Raw genomic sequence first — 23,065 nt, forward strand, 5'->3', positions numbered from 1 at the left:
CCTGGAACAACTGATCCTGGACCGGCTGATCCTGGACCGGCTGATCCTGGACCAACTGATCCTGGACCAACTGATCCTGGACCGGCTGATCCTGGACCGGCTGATCCTGGACCAACTGATCCTGGACCGGCTGATCCTGGACCGGCTGATCCTGGACCGGCTGATCCTGGACCAACTGATCCTGGACCAGCTGATCCTGGACCGGCTGATCCTGGACCAGCTGATCCTGGACCAGCTGATCCTGGACCGGCTGATCCTGGACCAACTGATCCTGGACCGGCTGATCCTGGAACAACTGATCCTGGACCGGCTGATCCTGGACCGGCTGATCCTGGACCAACTGATCCTGGACCAACTGATCCTGGACCGGCTGATCCTGGACCGGCTGATCCTGGGCCAACTGATCCTGGACCAACTGATCCTGGACCGGCTGATCCTGGACCGGCTGATCCTGGACCGGCTGATCCTGGGCCAACTGATCCTGGACCGGCTGATCCTGGACCGGCTGATCCTGGACCGGCTGATCCTGGGCCAACTGATCCTGGACCGGCTGATCCTGGACCGGCTGATCCTGGACCGGCTGATCCTGGGCCAACTGATCCTGGACCGGCTGATCCTGGACCGGCTGATCCTGGACCGGCTGATCCTGGACCGGCTGATCCTGGACCAGCTGATCCTGGACCAACTGATCCTGGACCAGCTGATCCTGGACCGGCTGATCCTGGACCAGCTGATCCTGGACCGGCTGATCCTGGACCGGCTGATCCTGGACCAGCTTATCCTGGACCAGCTGATCCTGGACCGGCTGATCCTGGACCAACTGATCCTGGAACAACTGATCCTGGACCGGCTGATCCTGGACCAACTGATCCTGGACCGGCTGATCCTGGACCAACTGATCCTGGACCGGCTGATCCTGGACCGGCTGATCCTGGACCAACTGATCCTGGACCGGCTGATCCTGGGCCAACTGATCCTGGACCGGCTGGTCCTGGACCAACTGGTCCTGGACCGGCTGATCCTGGACCGGCTGGTCCTGGACCGGCTGATCCTGGACCAACTGATCCTGGACCAGCTGATCCTGGACCGGCTGATCCTGGACCAACTGATCCTGGACCGGCTGATCCTGGACCAACTGATCCTGGACCAGCTGATCCTGGACCGGCTGATCCTGGACCGGCTGATCCTGGGCCAACTGATCCTGGACCAGCTGATCCTGGACCGGCTGATCCTGGGCCAACTGATCCTGGACCGGCTGATCCTGGGCCAACTGATCCTGGACCGGCTGATCCTGGACCGGCTGATCCTGGGCCAACTGATCCTGGACCGGCTGATCCTGGGCCAACTGATCCTGGACCGGCTGATCCTGGGCCAACTGATCCTGGAACAACTGATCCTGGACCGGCTGATCCTGGACCGGCTGATCCTGGACCGGCTGATCCTGGAACAACTGATCCTGGACCGGCTGATCCTGGACCGGCTGATCCTGGACCGGCTGATCCTGGACCGGCTGATCCTGGACCAACTGATCCTGGACTGGCTGATCCTGGACCAGCTGATCCTGGACCGGCTGATCCTGGACCGGCTGATCCTGGGCCAACTGATCCTGGACCAGCTGATCCTGGACCGGCTGATCCTGGACCGGCTGATCCTGGGCCAACTGATCCTGGACCGGCTTATCCTGGAACAGCTGATCCTGGACCGGCTGATCCTGGACCGGCTGATCCTGGACCGGCTGATCCTGGACCAACTGATCCTGGACCGGCTGATCCTGGACCAGCTGATCCTGGACCGGCTGATCCTGGACCGGCTGATCCTGGGCCAACTGATCCTGGACCAGCTGATCCTGGACCGGCTGATCCTGGGCCAACTGATCCTGGGCCAACTGATCCTGGACCGGCTGATCCTGGACCAGCTGATCCTGGACCGGCTGATCCTGGACCGGCTGATCCTGGACCGGCTTATCCTGGACCGGCTGATCCTGGACCAACTGATCCTGGACCGGCTGATCCTGGACCGGCTGATCCTGGACCGGCTGATCCTGGACCAACTGATCCTGGACCGGCTGATCCTGGACCGGCTGATCCTGGACCGGCTGATCCTGGACCAACTGATCCTGGACCGGCTGATCCTGGGCCAACTGATCCTGGACCAGCTGATCCTGGACCGGCTGATCCTGGACCGGCTGATCCTGGACCAGCTGATCCTGGACCGGCTGATCCTGGGCCAACTGATCCTGGACCAGCTGATCCTGGACCGGCTGATCCTGGACCAACTGATCCTGGACCGGCTGATCCTGGACCGGCTGATCCTGGACCGGCTGATCCTGGGCCAACTGATCCTGGACCGGCTGATCCTGGACCGGCTGATCCTGGGCCAACTGATCCTGGACCGGCTGATCCTGGGCCAACTGATCCTGGACCGGCTGATCCTGGGCCAACTGATCCTGGAACAACTGATCCTGGACCGGCTGATCCTGGACCGGCTGATCCTGGACCAACTGATCCTGGACCGGCTGATCCTGGACCAACTGATCCTGGACCGGCTGATCCTGGACCAACTGATCCTGGACCGGCTGATCCTGGGCCAACTGATCCTGGACCAACTGATCCTGGACCGGCTGATCCTGGACCAACTGATCCTGGACCGGCTGATCCTGGGCCAACTGATCCTGGACCGGCTGATCCTGGACCAACTGATCCTGGACCGGCTGATCCTGGGCCAACTGATCCTGGACCAACTGATCCTGGACCGGCTGATCCTGGACCAACTGATCCTGGACCGGCTGATCCTGGACCAACTGATCCTGGACCGGCTGATCCTGGGCCAACTGATCCTGGACCAACTGATCCTGGACCGGCTGATCCTGGACCAACTGATCCTGGACCGGCTGATCCTGGGCCAACTGATCCTGGACCAGCTGATCCTGGACCGGCTGATCCTGGGCCAACTGATCCTGGACCGGCTGATCCTGGGCCAACTGATCCTGGACCGGCTGATCCTGGACCGGCTGATCCTGGGCCAACTGATCCTGGACCGGCTGATCCTGGGCCAACTGATCCTGGACCGGCTGATCCTGGGCCAACTGATCCTGGACCGGCTGATCCTGGGCCAACTGATCCTGGACCGGCTCTGACCTTTCTTGTAGATGTAGTCAGTGTTGCATTTCCAGTCCAGTTTGTTGTCCAGCTGAACTCCAAGATACTTGTATTCCTCCACCACCTCCACCTCCTCTCCCAGGATGGAAACAGTGCTTTGTTTATTCTTCTTCCTCCTGAAGTCAACAATCATCTCTTTTGTTTTGCTGCTATTTAATATGAGATGATTGTCACCGCACCATTTAACAAACTGACTGACCAGTTCTCTGTACTCTGCTTCTTGTCCATCCCTGATACACCCCACAACTGCAGAGTCATCAGAGTATTTCTGCAGATGACAGGACTCAGAGTTGTACTGGAAGTCTGAGGTGTACAGAGTGAAGAGGAATGGCCAGAGTACAGTTCCTTGTGGTGCACCAGTGCTGCTGACCTCCATCTCAGACACACAACCTTTCAGTCTCACAAACTGGGGTCTGTTTGTGAGGTAGTCATAGATCCAGGTGGTTGTGGAGGTATCCACCTTGAATTTATGGAGCTTCTCACATAACAAAGCAGGCTGAATGGTATTAAAAGCACTGAGAAATGAAAGAACATGACCCTCAGAGTGCTGCCTGAATGGTCCAGATGAGAGTGTGCTCTCTGGAGCAGGTATATGATGGCATCTTCAACCCCAAGTCCATTACGATATGCAAACTGGAATGGGTCCTGAAAGGTGTTTACTTGCTTGTTGAGGTGAGCCAGTAAGAGTCTCTCCAGGACTTTCATGATGTGAGATGTCAGGGCAACTGGTCTGTAGTCACTTGGTTCAGCTGGTTGTGTTTTTTTTAGGCACTGGAACAAGGCAGGAGGTTTTCCACAGCACTGGGACTCTATTTAGTCTCAGACTGGTGTTGAAAAGGTGCTGGAGAATCGGACATAGTTGTTCTGAGCAGGTCTTGAGAACTCTGGGACTGACACCATCTGGACCTGCAGCCTTGTTCTGGTTCAGTTTCTCAAGTTGCTTCTTAACCTGATTGCAGGAGACAAACAAGGTGGAGGTCTCAGGATGTCCTGATGTGGAGGGAGATGAAGCTGTGTTCTGGTCCATGACTGAGCTGCAGGGTGACAGATTGGAGGCGTGACAGGAAAGCAGTGGCCTTATGGAGGGTGTGTGGTCTGTTGGGCTGGAGGTAGGGGGTGAACTGAACCTGTTGAAGAATATGTTCAGCTCATTAGCTCTGTCCAGACCTCCATCAGGCTGGTCCCCCTTTAACTTGAAGCCGGTGATCTTCTTCATTCCAGACCACACATCCCTCAGGTTATTCTGCTGGAGCTGACTTTCTAACTTCTTCCTGTAGTCCTCCTTGCACTTCTTAGTTTGGGTTTTAAGTTGTTTTTGTGTTGCCCTCAATAACTCCCTGTCTCCATCCCTGAAGGCTTTCTTTTTGATGTTCAGCAGCTTTTTCAGGTCACTGGTGATCCAGGGTTTGTTATTGGGGAAGCACCTCACTGTTCTTGTTGGGACGATGCTGTCCACACAGAAGTTTATGTAATCTGTCGCACACTCAGTCATGGCGTTGATGTCGTCTCCATGAGGTTCACAGAGGACGTTCCAGTCTGTAGCCTCAAAGCCTCCTCTAAGAGCATCTTCAGCTTCAGCAGACCAGATTTTGATAGTCTTTGTGATGACTGGTTGCTGCTGAACGATGGGCTTGTAGGTGGAGGTGAGAAGAACCAGATTATGGTCAGATCTTCCTAAAGGAGGCAGGGCAGAACAACTGGATCCATTATTCATATTTGCATAAAATAAGTCCAAGATCTTATTTTCTCTGGTGGAGCAGCTGACAAACTGCTGGAATGTTGGTAGAGTTGCAGAGAGGGAGACGTTGTTGAAGTCTCCGGAGATCACCATGAATGAGTTTGGATGCTGTGTTTCAATTCAATTCAATTCAACTTTATTTATATAGCGTCAAATCACGGCAATGCCATCTCAAGACGCTTTACAGACAGAGGGGAAAACATAATGAAGGCCAATTCATAACAGCCTATATAAGGAAACCAACAGATTGATCTCCCATCCTGAGCAAGCACACTGGCGACAGTGGGAAGGAAAAAACTCCCTTTTAACAGGAAGGAAACCTCCGGCAGAACCCGGCTCAAGGACAGGCAGCCATCTGCCTCTGCTGTGTGGGGGGAAGAGGACAGAAAGACAACAGACAACAGGAACTGCTACTCCCGGCCAGGGAGACCTGCTGAGACAGGAGACATACATGTTAATGATGCAACACTGTTATGGGGGGGGGGGGGGGGAAGAAAGAGATGTAGCCGAGCAACGACGGAGCTGATGACATCACAGGCTGTGTCTGGTGCGGTACCAGGTATTATATAAACCGCTACCAGAATAACACAGGTAAACTCTCTGGGTAAATAATATGGACGGAAGCTCACAGCTAACAGTTTCATGTCCCTTGTGCATATCTTCTCCTTGGCAGTAACATGTCCAGGATGACACCAACGCTGGTTAACCACCACTGCAATTCCACCACCCTTTAGCTTTCCGCTGTGTTGTCTACTGCGGTCTGCACGGACCGTTTTAAAGCCCGGTACAGACACATTACAGTCAGGGATGTGTTCATGCAGCCATGTCTCGGTGAAGCACATAATACTGCACTCTCTGTATTCTTTCTGAGACCTTGTTAGCATCTCGAGCTCGTCCATTTTGTTAGCTAGTGATCTCACATTACCCATGACGACGGTCGGGAGAAATGGTTTAAATCTCCATCGCTTTTTCCTCTGTCTCACTCCCGCTCTGCATCCTCTTCTCTTTCTTTTCAACTCTATCGGGATTTGATGTGTTGTTTCGCTGATAATCCTGATTTGGGAGAGGTTAATCAGTTGATCCTGATTGTAAACAAGTCTTTCGTTGTCATGGAGACATAACAAGTCTTGAAAGAGCCAAAAATTTGCAGAAAAATCTTCCTTGCAGCACACCCTCCGGACCGGCATGAAATCCTCAGGAAAAAAGACTTAATTTGAGGTAATATCTATGTGAGAAGAGTTTGTACTTTTAAAAATCAAGATAGCAAGTCAGAGCTACTACAGTTTGCTGCCAACAGACGGTGGAATCTAGAATGCAATGGAAGAAGTCTGGGGCTTCAGACAGGAATAAAACACGACGTTAATGTGTTTTCATCATGAAATAAAAGTGTTTTTAGACAGACAGCAGAGCTCAATGGTTACCATGGCAACGTGTGATTCAGCGTGAGGTCCTATCGCGAGACTTGAGCGCCACCTAGCGGAGCCAGTGCACGCGCCTCTGTTGTCCCAGAAAGCTCCATCCATCATGGCGATGCACGCGAAGGCAACCCCACCGCAAATCCCGGACACCCGGCGCGAGCTGGCGGAGCTGGTGAAGAGGAAGCAAGAGCTGGCTGTAAGTGCGGAATAAAAGCAAGTTTCGGAGTTTTATCGGGTTATTTAATCGGTTGAAGGGAAGTTTCTACCTGCTAGCGAGGCCTAGATGCTAAGCTAACCCTGGCTAGCGCTGTGGATAGCCGGCAGCTAATGCTAATGCCGCTACCAGCTATATATCCAGGCTACATTCTCTGTCTCTTTAATATGACTAAAATGATAGGGTGTTTTTTTTTTTATTAGAAACTAAAAGCAACACTTGACTAAACGTGTTCTGTTGACGTCTGTTTTTACGTTAAGCAGCCATGCTAATACCCGCTAGCTTGGCTAAATCTCTGGCGGAATTCTCGCGATATTTCGTCATTCTGGTCAAGTTTTTGTGATGTCCTGAGAAAGACTTTTCTCTTTCCCAGGGGGATGAAGCAGTTTATGTCTGTAACCAGAAGCAGGATGAAGCAGTTTATGTCTGTAACTAGAAGCAGGATGAAGCTGTTTATGTCTGTAGCTAGAACTTGCGATTCCCAGCAGGAATAGAAGCAGTTTAGGTCTGTAACTAGAAGCAGGATGAAGCAGTTTAGGTCTGTAACTAGAAGCAGGATGAAGCTGTTTATGTCTGTAACTAGAAGCAGGATGAAGCTGTTTATGTCTGTAACTAGATGCAGGATGAAGCTGTTTATGTCTGTAACTAGAAGCAGGATGAAGCTGTTTATGTCTGTAACTAGAAGCAGGATGAAGCTGTTTATGTCTGTAACTAGAAGCAGGATGAAGCTGTTTATGTCTGTAACTAGAAGCAGGATGAAGCTGTTTATGTCTGTAACTAGAAGCAGGATGAAGCTGTTTATGTCTGTAACTAGAAGCAGGATGAAGCTGTTTATGTCTGTAACTAGATGCAGGATGAAGCTGTTTATGTCTGTAACTAGAAGCAGGATGAAGCAGTTTAGGTCTGTAACCAGAACTACTGACAGAATGTACATGTGTATTTTACAGGGTACACGGTATGTAGAATTAACTTTAATGTTCATGCAGTCATTTCCTCCATTCAGCCAGATGTGATGTTAACATCTTACCTCCTGTAGAAAAGCTCTGATCGCTGTTGCATTTCTCTCAGCAAACACACCTCCACGTGATGTCCTGGAATTACAGGAGGCTTCAGGTGTGTGTGAGACGTTTCCATGAGCCGTTTTACAAGATTAAAACCATTTCCACCCAGTTGGGAAGAGTATTCCCATTGTTCCCCGTGTAACGTGACGACTTCTGTCTTCTGGCTGCAAACCAACCGATTTCATCCATGGTGGCGAACGTCTTGCATCCAGCTGATGCTGCGTCGACTAACTGGTTTGGAAATGGAGACACGAATAAAAGGCGGTGTAACTGGGATTCTTTTCAACGTTGCAGGAGACGCTGGTGAACCTGGAGAGGCAGATCTATGCGTTTGAGGGCAGCTACCTGGAAGATACTCAGATGTACGGCAACATCATCAGAGGATGGGATCGATACCTCACCAACCAGAAGTACGTTTGCTTTTATTCACTCAGAGCAACTCGTTTAGTTTTCCGTTCGTTAGGAACAACAAGCCAGGTGAGTCTTCGTTCCGCCATGTCTCTGAGGCTGGCGAGATGTTCACTGACCCCCGGGAAACTCTGCAGCTTTTCTCACCGTGTTTTCTGACCAGCAGGAACTCCAACAGCAAGACCGACAGAAGGAACCGCAAGTTCAAAGAAGCAGAGCGTCTGTTCAGCAAGTCATCCGTCACGTCTGTTGCTGTGAGTTTTTAACACTTTCAGTCCCGGTTGCTGCCTGATACCTGCTCACACACCTGCTGTGTTGTGATTGGCAGGCGGTGTGCGCACTCGGCGGGATACCGGACCACATGAATGAAAAGCGTGAGTAGCCTTCAGCTTTGTGTGTCGGCAGTGCTGGTGGAGCCGTCCTGAGTCTGTCTGTTTGGATCTCCTCAGGTGAGGCCGGCAGCGGCACAGAAAGCGATACCTCTCCGGACCTTCAGAACCAAGAAAACGAGCCCAGCCAGGAGGACACGGAGGACGTGGACTCCACGCTGCAGGACCTGAAGCCTCAGAAAGCTGCGTCCTCCTCCTCCTCTGGCAGCCATCATGGGAGCCACAAGAAGAGGAAGAACAAGAACAGACACAGGTACCAGACCATGAGACGGGGTTTGGACCCGATTTAGTCCAGAACAGCACAGACGGGTGTGTGGTTCAGTTCTAGCCTGCAGACCTCATGTCCAGCCTGACGGCCGGGTCTGGATGCAGGATCTATGCTGCAGATGTGCATCTGATCAGGAATAAACCACTCGGTTCCTAAACCAGAGAAACACTCAGCTACGCTTCACGTCCGATTCCACGTTTCCTCTCGTGTTCCTTCTGATGTTCCTCGTGTTCCTCTGACGTTCCTCGTGTTCCTTCTGATGTTCCCCATGTTCCTCTGACGTTCCTCGTGTTCCTTCTGATGTTCCCCATGTTCCTCTGACGTTCCTCATGTTCCTCTGATGTTCACATTAGGCTGTTCGAGCCCAGAGTTTTTGTCCCACTGCGATCGGACAGACGGACAGTTTGTGTGGAGAAATAATCAGCCAGGAATATAAACTGTGTTTGGATGCCGATGCTGGTCCAGTCTCTTATCTGAATTTCACATGTCTTGCTGCTGTGCTACATGTTAGCATCGTTGCTGTGCTACATGTTAGCATCGTTGCTTTGCTACATGTTAGCATCGTTGCTGTGCTACATGTTAGCATCGTTGCTTTGCTACATGTTAGCATCGTTGCTGTGCTACATGTTAGCATCGCTGCTGTGCTACATGTTAGCATCGGCTCCAGACACACTGCCTGGTCAGAAACGTAAACCTTTAGAACGTCTGTGTTCAGGACATCAGCTGATGAGACCAAATCCCCATCCTGATGATTTTAACTGTTACAGATTTTGGGTGTTTTTTGTCATGTGTTAATGATGTCGGTGTGATGAAGTCATGCTGATATGATGATTGATTAATGTAATGTAAAATCAGTATTTCTTACACCCCTAGTACTACATAGATTAGCACTTTGAGTACTATAACACATTCTTATTCTCTGATGGCTTCTATAGAATGGTATGAATATAAAATCTGATCTTACCTGAAAAGGCCCGCAAGGTCTGTTCACACTGTTGCTTTTTAGCTGCTGTTGTCTATCGGGATCACTCGACTGTGATGCTGCAGATTGTTGGACATATTGTACATTTCCTTTAGTGTACTGGAAACTTGTTTGCCGACAGTGAAATATCCATTAACTCCCTCATCCTAAATTATCCCACACTAAAGACTTGAATGAAACCGCTGTGGCTCCAAGGCTCTTTCTCTCAACTCCACTTTCTCTCAACTCCACTAGAGCTAAAGGTAGAGCTAATGGTAGAGATAGAGCTAAAAGTAGAGTTAATGGCAGAGATAGAGCTAAAGATAGCGCTAGTACTAGAGCTAGCACTAAAAGTAGAGCTAATGATAGAGTTAGCACTAAAACTAGAGCTAAAGGTAGAGCTAATAATAGAGTTAGCACTAAAACTAGAGCTAAAGGTAGAGCTAATAATAGCTAGCACTAAAACTAGAGCTAAAGGTAGAGCTAATAATAGAGCTAGCACTAAAAGTAGCATAAAGGTAGAGCTAAAAATAAAGCTAGCACTAAAATTAGAGCTAATAATAGTTAGCTCTAAAACTAGAGCTAAAGGTAGAGCTAATACTAGAGGTAGCACTAAAAGTAGAGCTAATTATAAAGTTGGTACTAAAACTAGAGCTAAAGGTCAAGCTAATAATAGAGCTACCACTGAAATTAGAGCTAAAGGTCCAGCTAATAATAGAGCGAGCACTAAAAGTAGAGCTAATGGTAGCGCGAATAATTTGAGCTAGCACTAAAATTAGAGCTAAAGGTAGAACTTATAATAGAGCTAGCACTAAAGGTAGAGCTAATAATAGAGCTAGAACTAAATGTAGCGCTTATACTAGAGTTAGCACTAAAAGTAGAGCTAATAATAGATTTAGCACTAAAACTAGAGCTAAAGGTCAAGCTAATAATAGAGTTAGCACTAAAACTAGAGCTAAAGGTAGAACTAATAATAGAGCTAGCACTAAAATTAGAGCTAAAGGTAGAGCTTATAATAGAGCTAGCATTAAAATTAGAGCTCAGGGTAGAGCTTATAATAGAGCTAGCACTAAAGTTAGAGCTAAAGGTAGAGCTTATAAAAGAGCTAGCACTAAAATTAGAGCTAAAGGTAGAGCTAATCATAGAGCTAGCACTAAAATTAGAGCTAAAGGTAGAGCTTATAACAGAGCTAGCACTAAAATTAGAGCTAAAGGTAGAGCTTATAATAGAGCTAGCACTAAAGTTAGAGCTAAAGGTAGAGCTTATAACAGAGCTAGCACTAAAATTAGAGCTAAAGGTAGAGCTTATAATAGAGCTAGCACTAAAATTAGAGCTAAAGGTAGAGCTTATAATAGAGCTAGCACTAAAATTAGAGCTAAAGGTAGAGCTTATAACAGAGCTAGCACTAAAATTAGAGCTAAAGGTAGAGCTTATAATAGAGCTAGCACTAAAGTTAGAGCTAAAGGTAGAGCTTATAACAGAGCTAGCACTAAAATTAGAGCTAAAGGTAGAGCTTATAATAGAGCTAGCACTAAAATTAGAGCTAAAGGTAGAGCTTATAATAGAGCTAGCACTAAAATTAGAGCTAAAGGTAGAGCTTATAACAGAGCTAGCACTAAAATTAGAGCTAAAGGTAGAGCTTATAATAGAGCTAGCACTAAAATTAGAGCTAAAGGTAGAGCTTATAATAGAGCTAGCACTAAAATTAGAGCTAAAGGTAGAGCTTATAATAGAGCTAGCACTAAAATTAGAGCTAAAGGTAGAGCTAATGGTAGCAGTAGAGCTAAGAGCAACAGTGGAAGTGCAAAGATGTATTTCCAAACTGAAAGCCTGCGCGATGGACGGGTTGTCCCGTGCGTAGCAGACCGAGCAGTTTGTTGTTGCAACACTTGGTGACGATGACACGATGATGAAGATGAGGGTTAACATTCAGGTGAACTAACAGCTGCTGCTTTCCTCCTCCCGTAACGCTGCTCCTTCAGTCCTTCAGCCATGTTTGATTATGACTTTGAGTAAGTCTGAATTCACTTCCTGTTTCTGTGGCATCCACTTCCTGCCTGCTGCAAATTCCTCCTCTTCCTCCTGATGGTTTTATTCTCTGCTTCTTCTTCTGGCTGCATGTCACGCCGCCGTTGCCGCGCTGCATGAAACCGTCTGCATCTCTGATGTGTTCTGCTTGTGTACGTTTATTTTCTTCCAGACACAGATAGCTGGTTGTTTATCAGATGACGGTTGTTTACATCGTTGTTTACATCATTGTTTACAGCATGCTCTTAGTTCGGCAGTGGCTCTGCTCCTCCACGACCCCTCAGAGGTGAATATCTAACGCTGCATCTCTTTGTGTTTGTTGCAGGTTTGACATGAAGATGAACAAGAAGCCCAGAGCGGTGAGTCCGTCGTCCAGCTTCACGTTGCAGAACAAATCTGCAGTTTGCTGAAGAAGAACCTTTCTGTTTGTGTCCTGCAGGATTACTCCACCTGAGGACGTGTCTGCGCCTGTCCTGCACCTGAACACACCCAGGATCCAGACGGACCCTTCTGGACTCTGTTTGCCTGTTTGTCTGTGTTTACCGTTGAGACATTCCTGTCCCCACCCCAGTCCGGTTCTGGTTCTGGACCCACCGGTGTTTGCATGCTACATGCAGACTGGTTGAAGCAACGCAGCATGAAAACTGTATTTATTGTGTAGCCGATTCTCATATTGGATGTTTTGGGTAAACCTGCTTTGATCCTTTTATGACACTTTGTTTTACAATAAAATGGCAGAACGTTGAAGGTTTCCTGTCCGCTGACGCGTCAGTGTGTTCCGTCGCCGGCCAATCACAGACTTCCCACGCACTTCTTTTATGTCCAAGAGCTCAGTTGTAATCACGTCAGAAAACAGCCGGCACTTTCTGTTCTGTCAGCCGCTTTGAGGGAAATGTTTAAGTAAACAAAGCGATCTGACAGCAAACAAACAAAAATGTCTTTACGGAGCAGCTCAGTTTGTCCACCGGGTGGCGCCAGAGGAGGCGCTTTGTTCCCCAGCAGAAGTCCTGATGTCAGTTCAGATGTTTCTACATCCTGTTTTTCTTTTATTAAATGTGTCAGAAATCAGGCATGACGTAACCGTGTCATAAACCAGCCAGCAGTCGTTAACATCAGTCAGGAGATGGAAGAAGTGAAGAAAAATGACTGATCTCATTCCCTGCAGAATAAAAATAATGAAACAAAAAGGATTTTGTTTTCAGAAAAACCACTTCCAGAAACAAAAGCACATCGTCGCCTTCATCCTGACTGCAGAAAACATCGGTTTCAGCTCGCCTTCATCGTCCTCAGTGCTTTACAAAACTCTGGTGTTTATGAAAATAGCAAAAGTTCTTCCGTAGAAACAGAGTTGTGATGAAACAGGTGAAAAACCAACCTCTTGTTGGAAACTTAACTTTCACGTAGAAACTTCAGCCAGTTAGACGTGATGATATCGCAACTTTCTCAGAGAAATTTCTTTCATCAGGAGCATGCCCAGGCGTTGTAGGGAGGACATACAGGCACGCGGAGGCCACACACACTACTGAGCCTCATTCTGACTTGTTTAAAGGACATTACATCAAAGCTGGATCAGCCTGTAGTGTGTTATTCCACTTTCATTTGGAGTAGAACTCCAAATCCAGACCTCCATGGGTTGATATGTTTGATTTTCATTGATAGTCTTTGTGTGATTTTGTTGTCAGAACATTCAACTATGGAAAGAAGTATTTAATAAAAATATTTCATTCATTCAGATCTACAACGTGTTACTTTAGTGTTCCCTGTAGTTTTTTGAGCAGTGTATATGTATATATATATATATACACACACACACACACATATATACGTATATATGTAGAGGCTAATAAGGAACTGTTGGAATACTACCAAGCAAGTAACCCTAGTGAGCAGGGCTATACGGCTACACCATGTAGCACAATGTTCTAACACACAAACGGCAGCTGCTATCACAGAGATGGGGAGATGCAACACACTAATACTGAAAGGGGGACCACTGGGGGAGAAAGGTATGGGGGAGTTGACATCAACTTCCCCATCGAAACTGGGTACCAAGCCCCAGAGATAGAGATAAGTGAGGGAATAATCAGCCTCAGAGACAGCATCATAACTAAGATGAGAATGAGGCACCCCCGGCACCCACTGGCAAGAATTAGTGATGAACCACCAGAAAGCCTTCTAACTGAGGGGAATACAGCAATAAGTACAGTCCCCACCGCGACCACTGCTGAAACCAATGAGCTGGTATACAGCAACAGTGATCCTGGAGAAGCTTGGCCGACATCACATCAAGGGCAAGAAGGAGGCACCATGGAGGAGGAGCTTAGAAACCAGGATCAAGGCAACTCAAAGGGAGGTTAGTCAACTGTCAGAACTCCAGAAGGGCACAACCATGAAGAGGGTTCCAGAGAGGTACAGCCAGATGTCCATACCTGAAGCCCTGGAAACCACCAAACAAAGACTCCAACCATTGGCTGCACGACTGAAGAGATTCACAAGAGAAGTTGAGGCCAGAAGAACAAACTGGATCTTCTCAACTAACCAGCTAAAGTGTACTCCCAGTGGCAGGGTAATACCACACAAGCTGACCCACCAAGGCCGGAGACGGAACGATACTGGAAATGCATTTGGGAGAAGGAAGCATCACATAACAGTGAAGCACAATAGTTAAAGGACCTCAGAGCAGACCACAGCTCCCTCCCTGAACAAGATCCAGTTACCATCATGGTGGCAGATATCCAGCATAGACTGTCAGGTATGAAGAACTGGTCAGCGCCTGGCCCTGATAAGATCCATGCCTACTGGCTAAAGAGGCTGACTTTACTCTACGAACGCCTGGCAGCACAAATGAACCAACTCCTGAGGGATGGGACTCACCCTGACTGGCTGACCAAGGGACGAACAGTCCTGATGCTGAAAGACCCCCACAAGGGATCAGTCCCATCCAACTACCGGCCAATAACCTGCCTCTCCACAACATGGAAGCTCCTGTCAGGCATCATAGTGGCTAAGGTAAGTGGGCACATGGATCAATACATGGCAGAGACACAGAAAGGCATTGGCAGAGGAGCCAAACACCAGCTACTGGTTGACAGAACAGTCACCTGAGACTGCAAAACCAGACAGACAAACCTGTGCACCGCCTGGACTGACTACCGGAAAGTCTACGACTCAATGCCACACACATGGATCCTGGAATGTCTGAAGCTGTACAAGATCAACGGCACCATGAGGACCTTCGTTGCAAACTCAATGAGGCTGTGGCAGACCACCCTGGAGGCCAACTTCAAGCCAATTGCACAAATCTTCATCAAATGTGGCGTATATCAAGGAGAAGCCCTGTCCCTGCTGCTGTTCTGTAGAGGCCTGGACCCCCTCAGCCAACTAGTCAACAAGACTGGCCATGGATACCGACCCAGGAATGGAACCACCATCAGCCGCCTCCTCTACATGGATGACATCAAGCTGTACGCTAAGAGTGAGCGGGACATCGACTCACTGATCCACACCACCAGGATCTACAGCAGGGACATCGGAATGTCATTCGGACTGGAGAAATGTGGGCGGATGATAAAGAGAGGGAAGGTAATCCATACGGAGGGCATTGCACTCCCAGAGGGCAGGATAACAGATGTGGAGGAAAGCTACAAGTACCTGGGCATACCACAGGCGAATGGCAACCATGAAGAAGCCACAAGGAAAGCTGCCACAGCTACATACCTGCAGCGACTGAGGCAAGTACGGAGAAGACAGCTCAATGGCAAGAACGAGATCCGGGCAGTGAACAGCTACGCCCTTCCAGTGATCCGATATACACACACACACACACATATATATATATATATATATATATATATATATATATATATATATATATATATATATATATATATATATATATATATATATATATATATGTGTGTGTGTATATATATACACTACTCACAAAAAGTTCGGGATATTTGGCTTTCAGGTGAAATTTATGGAAAATGCAATATGTTCATGCTACAGTGATATAATATCATAAAAGTAAGACATTTAAGTATAAGGATGCACTACTGATTTCCTCATCTCAAAAAATTCATTCAACACAAAAGGTAACAACAATGGTAGTTACACCACAACAAAAAATGTGAACGTCTCAATATCTGGTCATGTGCCCTTGAGCATCAATTACAGCTTGACAACGACGTCTCATGCTGTTCACAAGGCAACTTATTGCCTGCTGAGGCATGGCATCCCACTCTTCTTGAAGGGCAGCCCTCAGGTCATTGAGGTTCTGGGGTGCAGGGTCTCGAGCCTCTACACGACGGCTCAGCTGATCCCACAGGTTTTCAATGGGATTCAGGTCTGGAGAGAGTGCAGGCCGTTCCATTTGAGGTACACCAGTCTCCAACAGCCGTTCCCTGATGATGCGGCCTCGATGAGCAGGAGCATTGTCGTCCATGAAGATGAAATTAGGCCTGTGCTGTTCATGTCGGGGCACAATCACTGGATTAATGATGTTATTCAGGTAGTATGGGCTTGTCACTGTACCATTCACAAAGTGTAGGGCAGTTCTGTACCAAGTGGACACCCCTGCCCACACTGTAACACCGCCACCACCAAAAGCTGGCCTGGTGACAACAGTGGCTGATGCATAGCGCTCTCCCTGACGTCTCCAACATCGTTGCCGGCCATCATTTCTGCTCAGTGTGAATCGACTTTCATCAGAGAACAGCACTGAGGCCCACTGGTTCCTCGTCCAGCGTAAATGCTCCCTGGCCCATGCAAGACGATGATGCCTGTGCCTGGTGGTGTGGTCAGGTACCCGTGCAGGTCGTCTAGCACGCAGACCACGCTGATGGAAACGGTTTAGAATGGTCTGACGTGACACTTGGGTGCCTCTCACCTCTCTTAAACGTGCCTGGAGTTGAGTGGCATTCATCATCCGGTTTCTCAGGGCAGTGTTCACAATGTAGCGGTCATCAGCACGGGATGTGGCCAAAGGACGTCCACTTCTAGGCCTTTCTGTGACTCTTCCAGTCTCTCCATATCTCTGTTGCAACCTGCTGATGACACTCTGTGACACTCCAAGCTCAGTGGCCACTTCTGTCTGAGAACGTCCTGTTTGAAGCATCGCAATGGCAAGGGACTGTTGTTCCATTGTTAGGTGTCGTCTTGGTCTCATGATGTCAAAATGTGAACAGCATGATGAGGACAACTGTTTTAAACACCAGCTCTAATTGAACCAGGACATTTATTGGTCAATTCAAGGATCACACACCTGCCGGGATTTTTTTTTTTTTTTTTTTGTCTTGTCCAGCATTTAAGCAAGCAGACTGATGTTCTGGATGCTGTGTTCTGCTGAGCAAATTTATTTTGCCAAGGGGAACTTTTGTAGATGTAATGATCCCCTTGTATTTCTTGATTCTTATTTTATTTTTCAATTTGTTTTGGATAATAGCTTGTATTACAGAGTTTATGCTACTGGACCCGACCGGAAAGGACAGGAAAGGGGCAGAAAGAGAACAGAAAAGAGAACATAAAAAAACAAAAAAAAAACAAAAGAAAGAGATCAATGCATACATGTATATGCACATACATACCCACCTACATATATATGTATATACACTCGCACATACATTATATATATACATATATACATACATACATACATATACACATACATACACATGCATACACACACATATATATATATATATATATACATATATACACATATACATACTCACATACACACACATACACTCACACATATGCATACATATATACATATCCATACACATACATACATACACATACACATAAGTACACACACATACCCACCCACACACATAAATATATACACCCACACAAGCCAACTCTAGATTCGTGGAGAACAAAACCGTTGACAATCATGAGGACCAGAAACTAGCAAGTTAAGTCAAAAAGACAGAAAGAGAGGTACCTGCTGTTAGTGAATAAACTTGCTGGATGACTCAGTGACTGTGACACATGCAGAACATTCATGCAGAACATTCAGAGTGGAACATGTTCAGAGAAGAGTGATCATGCCAATGTGACCCCCGCCCGCCTACAGCTAGAGGAAGGCCAGGAGAACCCAGAGACCCGGGTAACCGACAGTCACCCCCAGGTACAGATCCCAACCCCCCCACTCCGGAGCCAGCCATGCATCCGCCCAGGAGGTGGCGAAGGAGGTGCCCAACCAGAGTCCCCCGCAGTCAGGGGGAACAGGCCCCAGCAGGCCCAGGCCGGCAAGGGCCGATCCCACCGGGCACCGGCCCCCCAGGGCAGACAGAGCGCAGGCCCCATGGCCCCAAGAGCCCGAGAGCAGCCCCCCGCCCCCGCAGGCAGAGGGCACAGCCCACACCGACGGAGGACCAGGATCCCCAGACCGCCACCCAGCGGCAGCCAGGTCGCACCCCAGCGCACCAGCTGCGCCCCCGGGTACAGGACACCACCCCCCCACCACCAAACCACACACACATATACATGCATACCCCCCCCCCCAACACGCACTCCCCTCACACATATACATGCATACCCCCCCCCCCCCCCCAACACGCACTCCCCTCACACATATACATGCATACCCCCCCCCCCCAACACGCACTCCCCTCACACATATACATGCATAACCCCCCCCCCCCCCCAACACGCACTCCCCTCACACATATACATGCATAACCCCCCCCCCCCCCCCAACACGCACTCCCCTCACACATATACATGCATAACCCCCCCCCCCCCCCCCCAACACGCACTCCCCTCACACATATACATGCATACCCCCCCCCCCAACACGCACTCCCCTCACACATATACATGCATAACCCCCCCCCCCCCCCCCCAACACGCACTCCCCTCACACATATACATGCATAACCCCCCCCCCCCCCAACACGCACTCCCCTCACACATATACATGCATAAACCCCCCCCCCCCCCCAACACGCACTCCCCTCACACATATACATGCATAACCCCCCCCCCCCCCAACACGCACTCCCCTCACACATATACATGCATAACCCCCCCCCCCCCCCCCAACACGCACTCCCCTCACACATATACATGCATACCCCCCCCCCCCAACACGCACTCCCCTCTCAACCCCCATCCACACAACCCTCTGCAATCCATGCACATCATCCATAACATATACAACCCCACCCCACCTCTACTCACTCACCCATACCAAGTCACACGAACCCCAATCGCCCCCGCCCCCACACACGCTCACCCCCCCACACACACGCTCACACCCCGCCACCCCCATCCCTCTACTTCTACCCAACCACACATGCCCCACCAAACACCCCTCCACCACCCATAGCCCCCCTCCAAACTTCACCCTCACTCACACATCCCGTTCCGCATATACACCCCCCCCTACACACACACACACACACACACACACACACACACACACACACACACCCTCACTCCTCCAACACAGGCACACCCCAATACAACCCACGCGCCAACATACCCCTCCACACACACATCTACTCATCCTCACACATCCCTATCCCCTACCCACCTATATCCCCAACCCTAATCCCCCCCCCAGCCATCCCACCATCCATCTGTAACCCCATACACCCACTCCCACACATCCTCACCTCACCCCTCCATCATGTCCCATGTGAGATACCTCAGAGGGGGCAGAGGACAGGATGGCCCCGATCAGGGCCCCCATAATTACCGCCCACCACTCCCAGCGTCCCCCCCCACCACCCCACAGATGCAGCTGACCCAGCACCCCCCCAGGGCCGGCGACAACCCTCCTACAGCCAGGCCAGCCCAGACTTAGGCCTAATGGACGGCACTCTTCCCCCACCCGTACCCCCCCCCAGTAAAGCCCCGAGAGCAGGGGCATGAGAAGACCCTATCGTCCCTGCCTCCCCCCCGCTTATGACTGGTTGTGAAGTATGTATTAGTTGCAATTAAAACTGAGGGAATTGCCACGCGGTGTTGGGAGAGGGACCACCTAAGCAGCCCTGCCCACCATACACCGCATGCTCTTCCCCCTAATCATGTGAGTCGTCAGTGTTTTGGTGTTTGGTGTCTAAGTGTAATTAAAACTGGGAGGTGAGCCGAGGCTGGGTGCAGCGATCAAGACCACCTTGATGGCCTTTCTCACCACCCAGCGCCACGTGCACACCTCCCAATACCCTGCCTGTGTGTGATGGGGAGCGGGGAGGAAGAGGGGTTGAGGGATTTAAGTCTGGAGGAAAGTGAGCTTTCCTCCAGAAGGTGAGCCGCCCGCAGCACTGGGCATGCCCCCTACTCCCAGGGCCCCCCAAGGACCAGGACAAGCCGGGGACAGCCATCCCCGTAACCAGAGCCTTCGGCGACTCTAACCAGAGAGTCATCACCGACCCAAGAGGGGACCAACTCACCACATGCAGAAGGGGGGCACGAGGACAAAGAGGAGGCGGGGCGGCAGAAGGGGAATCCCAGACCGATTGTCCACCGCCCCCTCACTCACAGAGGACACCCCCACCTGGGGACATGAAGTCCCCACCTTGTCCACACATCGGCACTTCACACTGTCTCAGCACAAACCTACAGCCACACACACACACACACACTTCCGGACACATTCAGGTCCACCCAGCCACCCGTTCAGCCCACCCTTAAAACCATCCTCCTGACCCCCACGTCACATCCAAATCTCCCCCACTCCCATCCATCATATCTACACTTATCCACCAACCTACCACACACATGCACCACCCACTCCCCCATACATACACCCCTGCCCCCCCCCACACACACACAGACAGCACGCCCCCCCTCCCCCCTCCTCCCCCCCCATACACACACCCGTATACATGCACCACCGCCACTCCCCACATACACGCATCACCCCACTCCCCTACACACACGGCACTACCCCCCCCCACAGACACCACGACACCCCCCCCCCCCCCACACACATCCACATACCTATGTACCGCCACCAGTCCTCAACGCACACCCCCTACACACATCCCTCCATACACACTCACATCCCATCCACACTATCAAACACCCCCCACTCAACAAGTCCCAGGGTCGCAACCAGGCACCAGAGCACGTACCCGCCCGCCGCCGCAGCGGCAGGTCCAGGTCAGCCCAGCCCCCCCCCGGCACAAGCCGACCCCCCACCCCCAAGAGACAGGGGACAACCCCGGGCACCGGAGCCCGGGACCCCGCCCAGCCCACCCCACGGCGGCACAGGCGCCCGTTACGGAGTCACGCCCGCCAACCCATCCCCCGCCAGCGACCTCGCCCCGCCGCTGGCCCATCCAGGTCCACAGTAGGGCTAGAAACCTAGCCACTCCAGCAATGGAGCAGTCAAAATCCCCCCCCAGGAGCCCACCACAGACCCACAGCCCCCAGAGAACCCCAACCGGCCACCAACCCCGAGCGCAATAAGGTCACATTCTCCCCCCATACTAAGTGATGGAGCTGATCACAGGGGACCAGAGGGAATAAAGTTCAGCCGACTGATCTCTTGAGGAGGCAGACATCATCTCGACACTGATGTGATCTAATAAGAGATTTCTGAACTGCTGGATACACAGACTTTGTTTGCTTTTCCAGTTTAGAAGGATAGTTTTCTTTGCGATACATAAACTGGTGAGGATTAAGTTTGCAGAATTAAATTCTATGTTAATTTCACCCAAGTAACCCAGTAGGCCCAGTTTGGGGTTTGTAGGGATGTTACATTTGAAGCAATTTGACAGATCTTTACATACCTGAAACCAGAATTCCTGGACAGGTGGGCAAGACCACAAAGCATGGTAGTAGCTGTCAGTCGTGTTGCCAGTGCAGTGTGGACAGATGTTTGATTGTGACAGACCCATCCTGAACATCCTGTGTCCTGTATAATGACTTCTATGCAGAATTTTAAATTGTATTAGTTGCATGTTTGAATTCTTAGTCATTGTAAATGTATCTGAACAGATTTGTGACCATTCATTTTGGTCAAAGTTACTGGATAAGTCTGCTTCCCATTTAGAAGTTGGGAGACATATGGAATCGTCTAGCTTTGATAGTAATCTATATATTTTGGATAACAGTTTCGGGGCATTGAGATTTAAGAATTCTGCAGCCCTGATAGGTAGCTGCAAGTTTAATTGATCAGGGGTTTATTTCTTACCTATAATAGATTTAAGTTGGTGGTATTCTAAGAATTTTGTGCTGCTGATTTCATATCGTGAAGTAATTGTATCAAAAGGGAGAAAGTTCCCGTTTTCTATTAAATGTTCTAACTGTTTTATTCCTTTATTCTTCCATTGAGGGAAGTTTATCATTTTCCGGTTTTGCTGGATGTCGGGATTGTTCCAAATAGGTGTAAGTTTGCATGGAATAAGCAAGGATTTGGTTAGTTTAAGAAATTCCCACCAGGCCATTAGTGAGGAGCTGATATTAATGCTTTTAAAGCATTTTTGGCGTTTGACAGCTGTGCTGATAAATGGCAGGTCTGAAATTGCCATATCCTCACACATAGCTTCTTCTATATTAAGCCATGGTTCATCTAGATAGCTAGGTTTAAGCCATTTAGAGATGTATTGTAGTCTATTGCTTATAAAGTAATTTTGGAAATTAGGCAAGTCTAAGCCACCGCTATCTTTAGTCTTCTGGAGTGTTTTTAGACTAATCCGTGGTGGTTTGTCTTTCCAGAGAAATCTAGTAACATTAGAGTCCAGCGATTTAAACCAGGTGGAGGGAGGTTTAATGGGGATCATTGAAAACAGATAATTGATTTTAGGTAGAATCATCATTTTTATAGTTGCAACTCTTCCCATTAGTGATATGGGTAAAGATTTCCACCGTGTGAGATCGTCCTCAATTGTTTTTAGTAGAGGGACATAATTTAGCTTTATAAGGTCTGACAGTCTGGGTGAGATGTTTATTCCCAAGTATCTAATATCTCCTGACTGTAAAGCAGTGTCAGGAGTATTATGGAAGGAACAGTTGATGGGTAGAACGGTGGTTTTAGACCAATTAATGGAATATTCAGAAATTGATGAGAATTTATTGATGAGTGCGATTGTCTGACAGATGGATGATTGTGAATTTTGAAGGAAAAGTAATACATCATCAGCATAAAGACTGGTCTTATGCTCCATATTTCTACAGTTAATGCCTTTAATGTCTTTGTTTTGTCTAATGCTAGCTGCTAAGGGTTCAATAAAGATTGCAAAAAGTGAGGGGGAGAGTGGACAGCCTTGTCTGGTGCCTCTCTGCAAACTGAAGCTGTGAGAAGTTTGATCATTTGTCCTGACGCATGCATTTGGATTGCTATACAGTATCTTTATCCAGTCGATAAACGATGAGCCAAACCCGAATTTTCTTAATGTTGCAAATAAGAATTTCCAGTTCACCCTGTCAAATGCTTTTTCAGCATCTAGAGAGATTATTGTAG

The 23,065-nt window shown here is 49.2% G+C and overlaps 1 protein-coding gene across 1 annotated transcript; it reads left to right on the forward strand.

Annotated features, from left to right (window-relative positions):
* The first annotated feature begins 6,024 nt into the window (after positions 1-6,024).
* On the forward strand, positions 6,025-13,316 carry meaf6 (MYST/Esa1-associated factor 6). The gene is made up of 7 exons (XM_079259236.1): positions 6,025-6,510; positions 7,884-7,999; positions 8,164-8,251; positions 8,326-8,371; positions 8,447-8,639; positions 11,969-12,002; positions 12,083-13,316. Exons 1-7 carry the CDS (start codon positions 6,421-6,423, stop codon positions 12,095-12,097), a joined length of 582 nt encoding a protein of 193 aa, XP_079115362.1. The 5' UTR covers positions 6,025-6,420; the 3' UTR covers positions 12,098-13,316.
* Positions 13,317-23,065: the final 9,749 nt, after the last annotated feature.

The sequence above is a fragment of the Telmatherina bonti genome, assembly GCF_933228915.1.
Source record: "Telmatherina bonti genome assembly, chromosome: 19".
NCBI classification, from domain to species: domain Eukaryota; kingdom Metazoa; phylum Chordata; class Actinopteri; order Atheriniformes; family Telmatherinidae; genus Telmatherina; species Telmatherina bonti.

What these genes read in the sequence shown, in the direction of transcription:
- meaf6 (XM_079259236.1), top strand. Translation starts at nt 6,421, where the DNA reads ATGGCGATGCACGCGAAGGCAACCCCACCGCAAATCCCGGACACCCGG. An exon ending in AGAGGAAGCAAGAGCTGGCT is followed by an intron (nt 6,511 to 7,883) that starts GTAAGTGCGGAA and finishes TCAACGTTGCAG; the next exon opens with GAGACGCTGGTGAACCTGGA. An exon ending in GGACCACATGAATGAAAAGC is followed by an intron (nt 8,372 to 8,446) that starts GTGAGTAGCCTT and finishes GGATCTCCTCAG; the next exon opens with GTGAGGCCGGCAGCGGCACA.